This window comes from Oncorhynchus nerka, linkage group LG16 (genome assembly GCF_034236695.1).
Source record: "Oncorhynchus nerka isolate Pitt River linkage group LG16, Oner_Uvic_2.0, whole genome shotgun sequence".
In the NCBI taxonomy this organism is placed as follows: Eukaryota; Metazoa; Chordata; class Actinopteri; order Salmoniformes; family Salmonidae; genus Oncorhynchus; species Oncorhynchus nerka.
Genome location: NC_088411.1, coordinates 768537 through 781073, shown reverse-complemented (window position 1 = coordinate 781073; position 12537 = coordinate 768537). Strand labels below are relative to the sequence as shown.

The window sequence follows — 12537 nt, the reverse complement described above, 5'->3', positions numbered from 1 at the left end:
GAGAGCAGTGCCACTGCGCAATGTGGCCAGGGCATTATCCGCATTAGCTTAAGGAATTAGATGTGCTTATGGGGTGTTGGTAGACATGTAGACCTGGCAATTTATGGTGCACCTAGGCTTGTCTGTCCCTACATCTCCATTGGATAACTGCATGTTTACAAGACATTTAAATCAAGTCTCTTCAATGTTGTTCTGCAGCATAGAATACACATGATCCAATGTTTTGACATCATGTGAAAAGCTATTTTCTATAGTTAAATTAGAAACTCAAGAGGGCTATTTGAAAAGGATACTTCATGTGATATAGCACACACACATTCAATTAATACGCAACCCTGTGGGTTAGTAGGGCTTGCCCTGTGATAGACTGATATTGAATTGAGATTAATATGTTAGGTTCTCTCCCACAAACCCAGAATAGCAGCGGTAATCGGTAATAGATTGACCCAGGTGAACATTCTGTAATCCCCAGATTAGCATTTGTCAGGATCTCCCCGAGACCACTTGTGTTTATTTTGGCTAGACTGATTCTCATTACTAATGCAACATGCATGACTCTTGATAATGACTTTTGCAAATGTCTACTCAGATTTTGATATATTAAAAAAGGATCACCCCAGACGATTACCTCTTAACCTCTTTAACCAAGTAGGTTGGTGCATTTACTTTTTTTGCTGGAGCAGCAATGAGAGGTGGACGGGGTGGCGTTGCAGCATGGAGGCTGTCTGAGGGGTCATCATGGTCAGGTCGCTCACCAACTTTCCCTGGACCAGGGTCACTGACGACAGCTTGGCAATAGTTCAACACCCCCTGCCGACTCAGTAATGTCTTCCATTTACGGGCCCCTAAAACAGTGGGAGGAAAAGTAAGACATTACACAATTGCTTGTATTATAGTATCTCCACTGAAGTCATGTAATACAGTTTTGCTATACTGGTAGTAGGACCATCAGATTGTACTTACCCAATAATACCACCCGGGGGCTGGTCCTCAAACTCAGAAACATCTGCTTCACCTTTGGCTCTTTAATAACAAATATAACAGTCTGGCCAATGAATAGAGGCCCCATGTTAATGTAAGGGCTGTCTGGCAGGTAGGACCTCATCACCTGTGGTTAAACAATTTTAAAAATGCAAACGGCTATACAATTTGCCTCAAAGGCACAATATAAATAAACTTAATGTTGATTCCATGCTAGCAGAGCCTATGCTTGAGAAGCAGAATGTCCTCTGAATTGGTGGGGTTGTTTTGGATCACAGCGATCATCTTACAGTCCTGGAACACTGTCTGCAAATCCTTCAAGAGCAACACCAGGCCACTTTCCTGTGAATAAACCAGGACTCATAAATCAGTCCACATCTCGATACCAGCTCACAACACTACTATTCCTAACTGACCGGATGGAGGAGCTCTCCTTTCAGCGCTACACAACTATAGATGTGTGTTTGTGTTGTGCTGAAAAGACAGCTCCAGTATGCATGCTTGTTTTTGAGTTATAAACACATGCGCTGGACTTCACTGACCTCCTGAACTGGTTTGACCGCTGCGCCACTCAGGAGCCCTACCGTTCTATGCAGGCAATAAAACCTGTGTTGCATGGAATAAAAGTGTTCATGTGTATACATTCCAATAATACAGTATATGGTGTGAGTTACACAATACTACAATCCATCTTTCTGTCAATGTGATTATCTTTGTACAGTGATGGTCTTGGCTCAGGTTTGACATCAAAGAAAGGATGGATATGATGGTAGTGTACAGAGCATTTTGCACATCAAGCTTTCTGTAATAACTTTCCACCCAAGAGTAAAGGGTGGAAAGTTCACTGGTCACGATGGCAACACCCATCCGTAGCACGCGCTCCAGCAGGTGTATCTCACTGATCATCCCTAAAGGCAACACCTCATTTGGCCGCCTTTCGTTCCAGTACTCTGCTGCCTGTGACTGGAACGAACTGCAAAAATCGCTGAAGTTGGAGACTTTTATCTCCCTCACCAACTTCAAACATCAGCTATGTGAGCAGCTAACCGATCGCTGCAGCTGTACATAGTCTATTGGTAAATAGCCCACCCATTTTCACCTACCTCATTCCCATACTGTTTTTATACTGTTTTTTATTTATTTACTTTTCTGCTCTTTTGCACACCAATATCTCTACCTGTACATGACCATCTGATCATTTATCACTCCAGTGTTAATCTGCAAAATTGTAATTATTCGCCTACCTCCTCATGCCTTTTGCACACATTGTATATAGACTGCCCATTTTTTCTACTGTGTTATTGACTTGTTAATTGTTTACTCCATGTGTAACTCTGTGTTGTCTGTTCACACTGCTATGCTTTATCTTGGCCAGGTCACAGTTGCAAATGAGAACTTGTTCTCAACTAGCCTACCTGGTTAAATAAAGGTGAAATAAAAAATTTAAAAAATAAATGAAGTTGCCATTCGTTTTTTCTCCAGGTGTATTTTTAAAGGCTGTTGTTGCCATGCACTTGCTAGTCAGGTACTTGCTACAATGTAGCTAGCTTTTTATGTAACTAGCCGGTGTAACTAACTAATGACGGCTAGTTAGGAGTACATAAGGTGTACACTGTGTACAACCGAGGACATAGACTCGTGCTCCAACAACATGGTTTGACTCAACATGTAGCTGTATTCATTTAATAATGTAATTTTCTCGAAATCTAAAGGAACAACCAAGATTCGAGCAAATGCCTTTAATGCCTTAACTAGTTGAACATGTTATTTCTCCAACCTCGTGCAAATTACAAACTGACACGTTTTCATTTTCGTTAAAAAAAAAATCATTTGATTTGACGGCCTGTATATGCGTAGTTCTGCGCATAAGCTTAGCTTGCCACCTATTTCTCCTGGAGAAGCAGTTTCTGCCTCTCTTCATACAGTATTGTTTTTGGTTTAAAAAAGTCAGCGAATGTTTGCGTAATATTTTACGTGAGACAGTGAACGTGATTACGTCGGTCAGGCTTTGCGTGGTTGTTGTACAAGCATGAGGCGCATACCCAGTTGCAGAACATTGAAGAATATCAGTGAAATAGGTCAATACTTTCATCCCCATGCCTCTTTGACAGCTTGCTGTCGAGCCTTATTTTCTCGATCCTTTTGCACGAAATCTACGAGTGATTCTACAGCCATGGATCTCAGTGGTATGCGGAAAAAATACAAAGGAGACGAAGAGGTGAGAATAAACAAGAGTTTTTATTTCTTTACATTCTTGTTATGGCACAAGCTACCTCACCCTTCTAATTTGGGTTGAATGTCAATGGCAAATGCAGATACTTGCATATTCCAGCGGCACAACAATGCCTATCCAGTTTGCCCACATTGTTTCAGTGGTGTATTATTTAGCACTGTTTTGGAGTGTAAATGACCTTAATGACCCCAACATTTCCATCACATTGCACTTTAGTCAAATGTCAAATCTGCTTACAAAGCTGACTTTGCTTACAGTGCAACGTCTTGTGATGTAATGAAGGGGCACCTCCCAACAGCTCCACCACTGGCGAAAGGGAGCATAACGGCCCTATAATATACACTATAAATGCAAAAGTCTGTGGACACCCCTTAAAATGAGTGGATTCCGGTATTTCATCCACACCCGTTGCTGACAGGTGTATACAATCGAGCACACAGCCATGCAATCTCTGTAGACAAACAGTGGCAGTAGAATTGCCTTTCTGAAGAGCTCAGTGACTTTCAACGTGGCACCATCATAGGATGTCACCTTTCCCACAAGTCAGTTTGTAAAATTGCTGCGCTGCTAGAGCTGCCCTGTGGTGTTATTGTGAAGTGGAAACGTCTTTGGAGCAACAACGGCATAGCTGCGAAGTGGTAGACCACACAAGCTCACAGAACGGGACCGTTGAGTGCTGAAGCGCGTAAAAATCTTTTGTCCTCGGTTGCAACACTCACTACCAACTTCCAAACTGCTTCTAGAAGCAACGTCAGCACAAGAACTGTTCCTCGGGAGCTTCATGAAATGGGTTTCCATGGCCGAAAAGGCACACAGAAGTCTAAGATCACTATGCACAATGCCAAGCATTGGCTGGAGTGGTGTAAAGCTTGCTGCCTTTAAACTCTGGAGCAGTGGAAACACGTTCTCTGGAATAATGAATCACGCTTCACCATCTGGCAGTCCGACGGACACATCTGGGTTTGGTGGATGGATGCCAGGAGAACGCTACTTACCCCAATGCATAGTGCCAACTGTAAAGTTTATAGTGGAGGAGGAATAATGGTATGGGGCTGTTTTTCATGGTTCAGGCCCTTTATTGTTCCAGTGAAGAAAGTTTTAACAATACAGTAAACAATGATATTTTAGACCAGGTTTCCCCAACTGGCAGCCCGCTGTCTGAATTTAGCCCTTTGGTGGTTTTATTTGTCCACCCAAGTTTTCTGAGAAAATAAATACATACATGTTTTGTTGTTAAACATATTAGACTAAAAACACCAGGAAATCAGCTAAAAATGATTTTACTTTAAAACATCTGTTCCCAAGTAGTCCCACGCATAATAGAGAGAAACGTGACCATATACAAATGTAAGCATGGTTAGAAATCATTCTGTTTCAGTCATACTGTATTTCTTGAGGTCAATTTGCCATATACAAATTATTGTAAATATGTTCCCGGCCCCCCGACCATCACCTCAAGATAAAATTGGCTCGCGGCTGAATCTAGTTGATGATCCATGTTCTAGACGATTCTGTGCTTCCTACTCTGTGGCAACAATTTGGGGAAGGCCCTTTCAAGTTTCATTATGACAATGCCCCCGTGCACAAAGCGAGGTCCATACAGATATGGTTTGTCAAGATCGGTATGGAAAAACTTGACTGACCTGGAAGAGCCCTGACCTCAACCCCATCTAACTCCTTTGGGATGAATTGGAACACCGACTGCAAGCCAGACCTAATTGCCAAACATCAATGCCTGACCTCACTAATGCTCTTGTGGCTGAATGGGAGCAAGTCCACGCAGCAATGTTCCAACATCTAGTGGAAAGCCTTCCCAGAAGAGTGGAGGCTGTTATAACAGCAAAGGGGGGACCAACTCCATATTAATTCCCATGATTTTAGAATGAGATGTTCAACAAGCAGCTGTCCACATACTAGAATAGAGAATTGTGTCACCTCTAGTCATAACATCTTTATCATCTACAATGTTATGAAGGTTCACCTCACTGCATACACCCCAGTAATTGGAGAGATATCAGAAATGTATTGAAGATGGCATAATAGACATTGCTTAAAATGTATTTCCTTAAATGTCAATGTCTGCTTATGTCTTCAATGTAATGTGCATTTTGATGTAAAAGTGTCATTATATTAACATGTCGTAGTGCTTTGAGGAGAATCAGCTCGTGTCTCTGGACCCCATCAAGCAGTTTGGAGATTGGTTTGATCAAGCCACAAAATGTCCTGAAATTGGAGAGCCCAATGCAATGTGCATCGCCACATCCACTAAGTGAGTACCCCCATAAATACTCCATCAAACACAATGCTTGCTTCTTAAGCTCAAATTGTGACACATTTTCAATCAATCTGCTTATTTCTCTGTGAAGAGAAGGACGTCCATCTGCTCGTATGGTCTTGTTAAAAGGCTACAGCGATGAAGGCTTCTGCTTCTTTACCAACTACGAGAGCCGGAAAGGTGGAGAGCTGGTTAGTGTCTGCTACTGTCATAAGTCAGGCATGTTCCTGTCCTCTCAAATGTATGTACTACTAGACTATGCCAAACTATTCTTAGGGTTGGGCAGTATACAGGATTTGACAATATACCGATATTGATGCACGGACCGGTTTGGGTTTTTACTTTACCTTCTATAACAGTATTTGAATGTATAGTTTTGTTAAATGTGATGTGTGTGTAACGTCCATTTTTATAGTTTACACCTTCTACTTGAGTCATCCTTCTCCGCTCTCTATATCTATGCCGCTTTCCACACAGACATAGCCCCGCCCCTTGTCACTCAAGGAGCGCATTTGTTGTTGCGAGACACTTCCGTTCAGTCTGCATGGTCAATCCAGCACATGCAACAATGTTGATGACAACGATGTTATTTCCACTTGTTGTCTTAATTTAAATCCACAAGCGTTCTATAATTACACAATTAGTTTGTGTTACATCTGCAAACAGCTACATTGTCTTTTCTTAGCACGTTTTAGCTAAATCCTGTTAGCTGCTAATCGCTAGTTAGCTGGCAGTGTGGAAATGATCTAAAATGAGTGCAGGAAATGCAGAAATTGATGATTAGGTTGAAGTTAAATTGAACAGTATAAAACCATCAGAAGGAAGAAAGACCCATTAAAATCATGTAGAATGTATGTGTTGCCACCGTAGCATCACGCACTACTCATAAAGCAAATGTAGAACTTTCATTATTAAAAAAATAATTTAAAAAATAGTCAATTACCATCAACACTAAAAACTACTGTGATATGATATTTGGGCCATATCGCACAGCCCTACTACTTCTGTTTGCAGACTTTACATCAGAATTTTTCATTTCCCTTCCTGTAGGAGAGCAACCCTTACGCATGTCTGTGTTTTTACTGGGAGCCCATCAACAGGCAGGTATGTGCTTCATTTTACCTCTTAAAATGTAGCCTACTTGTCAACCCATTGTTTTAATATCTTCAAATATCTTCGATTTTCAAAAACATTGTGATGTGGTTATAATGAATGAATTAACTAATGCAGGATGACACTGAATTTGCTGTACAGTAGTTGGCACTACCCTTGAGAATGTGTGTGTGCAGATCCGTATCGAGGGCAATGTGGAGAGAATCCCCTACCAGAGCTCCTGTGACTACTTCCACTCCCGGCCCAAGAGTAGCCAGATCGGGGCCATTGTGAGCAGACAAAGCACTGCCGTCCCTGACAGAAATGTAAGAACCAGTCCATGCTACTCCACTGTATTATTGCCATCCACCATTGAGGGACTTATTCCCTCAAAATTAGGGAAATTAATGAAATATGTTCAATCTGGGCAATTCCAGGCCAGGATAGCCCAAAAATATTTTGGGGTATCGCAGATTGTTCTGCCAATTTTCACATAGAAACTTCATTGGGAGGAAGGATGCTTGACATGTATGACAAACAATTTTTTGGAAAATTATAATTAAATTGACTATTTTAGGTCCTTTTTAAACCTATACATGCCTCCTGTAAGACCCTATAATCTGTGAACCGTAGATGATACAGACAATATTACATTTACATTTAAGTCATTTAGCAGACGCTCTTATCCAGAGCGACTTACAAATTGGTGCGTTCACCTTATGACATCCAGTGGAACAGCCACTTTACAATAGTGCATCTAAATCTTTTAAGGGGGGTGAGAAGGATTACTTTTTCCTATCCTAGGTATTCCTTAAAGAGGTGGGGTTTCAGGTGTCTCCGGAAGGTGGTGATTGACTCCGCTGTCCTGGCGTCGTGAGGGAGTTTGTTCCACCATTGGGGGGCCAGAGCAGCGAACAGTTTTGACTGGGCTGAGCGGGAACTGTACTTCCTCAGTGGTAGGGAGGCGAGCAGGCCAGAGGTGGATGAACGCAGTGCCCTTGTTTGGGTGTAGGGCCTGATCAGAGCCTGGAGGTACTGAGGTGCCGTTCCCCTCACAGCTCCGTAGGCAAGCACCATGGTCTTGTAGCGGATGCGAGCTTCAACTGGAAGCCAGTGGAGGGAGCGGAGGAGCGGGGTGACGTGAGAGAACTTGGGAAGGTTGAACACCAGACGGGCTGCGGCGTTCTGGATGAGTTGTAGGGGTTTAATGGCACAGGCAGGGAGCCCAGCCAACAGCGAGTTGCAGTAATCCAGACGGGAGATGACAAGTGCCTGGATTAGGACCTGCGCCGCTTCCTGTGTGAGGCAGGGTCGTACTCTGCGGATGTTGTAGAGCATGAACCTACAGGAACGGGCCACCGCCTTGATGTTAGTTGAGAACGACAGGGTGTTGTCCAGGATCACGCCAAGGTTCTTAGCGCTCTGGGAGGAGGACACAATGGAGTTGTCAACCGTGATGGCGAGATCATGGAACGGGCAGTCCTTCCCCGGGAGGAAGAGCAGCTCCGTCTTGCCGAGGTTCAGCTTGAGGTGGTGATCCGTCATCCACACTGATATGTCTGCCAGACATGCAGAGATGCGATTCGCCACCTGGTCATCAGAAGGGGGAAAGGAGAAGATTAATTGTGTGTCGTCTGCATAGCAATGATAGGAGAGACCATGTGAGATTATGACAGAGCCAAGTGACTTGGTGTATAGCAAGAATAGGAGAGGGCCTAGAACAGAGCCCTGGGGGACGCCAGTGGTGAGAGCGCGTGGTGAGGAGACAGATTCTCGCCACGCCACCTGGTAGGAGCGACCTGTCAGGTAGGACGCAATCCAAGCGTATATCTTGGTGTCATTATACTCCTTGTAGTGTGCTTCTAGTATGCTCTTACATAATGGAGTACCTCTAGATTCAGATTTCTCTTCTTCACATGAATCTATTCAACATGAAAAATAATATTTCTAAAGTACCCTTTTTGATTTAGTTCATTTTAAGACATACTCTAACAAGTGCATACCATTTTTAAGTTATTATTTTATAAGCATCACCCACACTGCCATGCTATGTTGTCGTCGTAGGTCTCTCTTTATGTAGTGTTGCGTTGACTCTCTTGGCGTGATTTGTGTTTTGTCCTATATTTTTACTTAAATTATTTTTATTTTTAGTCCCAGCCCCCATCCCCGCAGGAGGCCTTTTGCCTTTTGGTAGGCCATCATTGTAAATAAGAATTTGTTCTTAACTGACTCGTCTAGTTAAATGAATAAAAATAATAATATACACAGTAAAAAATAAATGTGAATGTGCAATCCTAAAGGAGGGCTGTGATTGGTAGTGACCTATAATATACATGTCTATGTATTACATTTGTCTTTTCTTCAATGGTACCAGAGAGCCCACTCTGGAAATTGTATGTGTTTGAAGAGGATATTATTCCAAACGATGTATCAAAAAGGGTACTTTTGAGATATTTATGTTGAATAAATGAATGTTAAACATTTTATTTCAGAATCTCGAAATACTCCATACTTGAAAGCACACTATAAAGAAGTATAATGACACCAAGATGTTTTCGTATCATGTATGGTTCACGGATCATAGGGTCTTACAGGAGGCATGTACAGTATACAGTTGAAGTCGGAAGTTTACATACACCTTAGCTAAATACGTTTAAACTCAGTTTTGCACTATTTTTTACATTTAATCCTATTAAAAATTCCCTGTCTTAGGTCAGTTAGGCTCACCACTTTATTTTAAGAATGCTATTATTCTGACATTTCCCAGAGAGAATGATTCATTTCAGCTTTTATTTGTTTTATCACATTCCCAGTGGGTCAGATGTTTACGTACACTCGATTAGTATTTGGTAGCATTGCCTTTAAATTGATTATCTTGGGTCAAATGTTTCGGGTAGCCTTCCACAAGCTTCCCACAATAAGATGGGTGAATTTTGACCCATTCCTTCTGACAAAGCTGGTGTAACTGAGTCAGGTTTGACTCCAATATATCCACATAATTTTCCTCCCTCATGATGCCATCTATTTTGTGAAGTTCACCAGTCCCTCCTGCAGCAAAGCACCCCCACAACATGATGCTGCCACCCCCGTGCTTCATGGTTGGGATGGTGTTCTTCGGCTTGCAAACCTCCCCATTTTGTGGAGTGGTTGAAATTTGTGGAGTGGTTTAAGACATACAGTTGAAGTTGGAAGTTTACATACACTTAGGTTGGAGTCATTAAAACTAGTTTTTCAAAGGGCCTAAAATGACCACTTTCCTTTCATCATGATAAAAAAAAGAGTGATACAAATGTAAAAGCCTGTCAAACATCCTTCCTCCCAATGAAGTTTCTCTGTGAGAATTGCCAGAATCTGAGATACACAAAATATTCTATGTCTGTCCTGGCTTGGAATCGCCCATTTGACGGTTTTGTTTCACTCTGCAGTACCTGAGACAGAAAAATGTGGAGCTGGAGGAAAAGTACAAGGACACAGATGTCCCAATGCCTGACTATTGGTTAGTATTACTATCAAATCACCAGGAATTCTACATGACTTTGCCATGCCAAACCTGTGTAGTAAGTGGTCTTATCATGCAAGCCTGTTCTTGTTTTTGCCTGTCTTCCAACAGGGGAGGCTATATCGTCAAGCCTTACATGATAGAGTTCTGGCAGGGTCAGACCAACAGGCTACATGACCGTATTGTTTTCACACGGCCGAAAAATGGAGAGAGTGTTCTAGAAGAGCATCAACATCATGCTGAGGCGGGCTGGGTGTACCAGAGGCTATCCCCTTGACAAGGACGGTTAGGGGAAATGGACTAAAGAGCAGGCTGGAGATTGGGGCTAGCGTACAACTCACTCATGATGTCAACATCATCAATCAAACCACCATTATTTCAATACATGAGGAACATTTTGATGTTGAATAACTAAGTGCTATATGATGTGTATCTTATTAAGCCATAATTTGCTGTTCTGTTCAATTGGTATTGTTTTATACCAAATAAAGGAGACATTTTCTGGTTGGTTAGGAGGCCTGATTGTCTATTGTCTTCAATGGAACATGATTCATGTGATGCAACTACGAACTATACAGTCTGGCACATAACCTGTGACACAAGGTTTTACTCATCTGAATATGCTATATGGAATGCTTTGCATTGTCTGACTCATGAAGTGCAAAGTCTGTCTAGTAGAGTAGTCACAGTTTGGTAATGATTGACAGAAAATCAGCAATGTGTTTCCGCAGGCCTCAACAACCTCTAGAAACTCTCCAGTACTGTGTCAGTTATTTAACGTTCGTACATGAGTTCCATTCTATTGGAGCAGGGATAGCCTACATGTTTTGTCTAGCTGTTAATATGTATTTTAATGGACCACATCCACAGCAGTTTCTCTGCCATAATGTAATAACGATAGTCTATTAGGCTGAAGTCCTTGTGTTGAATTTGTTATGGATTGGTTCCACGGGCAATCCGTGTCTGTGGATAAAACTGCCTTTGAAATAGGCGTATGTTAAGGTATATTAAGGTGTGTATATATATATATATATATATATATATATAGGTACAGTTGAAGTCGGAAGTTTACATACACTTTTAGGTTGGAGTCATTAAAACTCGTTTTTCAACCACTCCACAAATGTCTTGTTAACAAACTATAGTTTTGGCAAGTCGTTTAGGACATCTACTTTGTGCATGACACAAGTAATTTTCCCAACACTTGTTTACAGGTAAATTATTTCACTTATAATTCCCTGTATCACAATTCCAGTGGGTCAGAAGTTTACATACGCTAAGTTTACTGTGCCTTTAAACAGCTTGGAAAATTCCAGAAAATATGTCATGGCTTTAGAAGCTTCCGATAGGCTAATTGACATCATTTGAGTCAATTCGAGGTGTACCTATGGATGTATTTTAAGGCCTACCTTCAAAATCAGTGCCTCTTTGCTTGACATCATGGTAAAATCAAAAGAAATCAGCCAAGACCTCAGAAAAAAATTGTAGACCTCCACAAGTCCGGTTCATCCTTGGGAGCAATTTCCAAACGCCTGAAGGTACCACCTTCATCTGTACAAACAATAGTACGCAAGTATAAACACCATGGGACCACACAGCCGTCATATCGCTCAGGAAGAAGATACATTCTGTCTCCTAGAGATAAACATACTTTGGTGTGAAAAGTGCAACTCAATCCCAGAACAACAGCAAAGGACTTTGTGAAGATGCTGGAAGAAACAGGTATAAAAGTATCTATATCCACAGTAAAACAAGTCCTATATCGACATAACCTAAAAGGCCGCTCAGCAAGGAAGAAGCCACTGCTCCAAATCCGCCATAAAAAAGCCAGACTACGGTTTGCAACTGCACATGGGGACAAAGATTGTACTTTTTGGAGAAATGTCCTATGGCCTGATTAAACAAAAATTGAACTGTTTGGCCATAATGACCTCTTATTTTTGGAGGAAAAAGGGGGGATGCTTGCAAGCCAAAGAACACCATCCCAACTGTGAAGCACGGGGGTGGCAGCATCATGTTGCGGGGGTGCTTTGCTGCAGGAGGGACTGGTGCACTTCACAAAATAGATGGCTTCATGAGGGGTGAAAATTGTATGGATACATTGAAGCAACATCTCAAGACATCAGTTAAAGTTAAAGTTAAAGCTTGGTTAAAAATGGGTCTTCCAAATGGACAATGACCCCAAGCATACTTCCAAAGTTGTGGCAAAATGGCTTAAGGACATGTTGGATGGCTTAAGGACAACAAAGTCAAGGTATTGGAGTGGCCATCACAAAGCCCTGACCTCAATCCCATAGAAAATGTGTGGGCAGAACTGAAAAAGTGTGTGAAAGCAAGGAGGCCTACAAACATGACTCAGTTACACCAGCTCTGTCAGGAGGAATGGGACACAATCCACCCAACTTATTGTGGGAAGCCTTTGGAAGGCTACCTGAAATGTTTGACCCAAGTTAAACC

The 12537-nt window shown here is 41.9% G+C and overlaps 1 protein-coding gene and 1 pseudogene across 1 annotated transcript; one reads left to right on the top strand and one right to left on the bottom strand.

Annotated features, from left to right (window-relative positions):
* Positions 1-662: 662 nt before the first annotated feature.
* Positions 663-1598, bottom strand: LOC115144291 (large ribosomal subunit protein uL10m-like; annotated as a pseudogene).
* A 1366-nt stretch (positions 1599-2964) lies between these two features.
* On the top strand, positions 2965-10592 carry LOC115143894 (pyridoxine-5'-phosphate oxidase-like). The gene is made up of 7 exons (XM_029684337.2): positions 2965-3199; positions 5359-5483; positions 5581-5680; positions 6540-6593; positions 6779-6907; positions 10007-10077; positions 10192-10592. The coding sequence occupies exons 1-7, from the start codon at positions 3011-3013 to the stop codon at positions 10355-10357; spliced, it is 834 nt and encodes a 277-aa protein (XP_029540197.1). The 5' UTR covers positions 2965-3010; the 3' UTR covers positions 10358-10592.
* The last annotated feature ends 1945 nt before the right edge of the window (positions 10593-12537 follow it).

Coding starts and splice junctions, on each gene's coding strand:
- LOC115143894 (XM_029684337.2), top strand. CDS start 3,011: ATGAGGCGCATACCCAGTTGCAGAACATTGAAGAATATCAGTGAAATA. Junction 3,200..5,358: donor AATACAAAGGAGACGAAGAG/GTGAGAATAAAC, acceptor AACATGTCGTAG/TGCTTTGAGGAGAATCAGCT. Junction 10,078..10,191: donor GTCCCAATGCCTGACTATTG/GTTAGTATTACT, acceptor GTCTTCCAACAG/GGGAGGCTATATCGTCAAGC.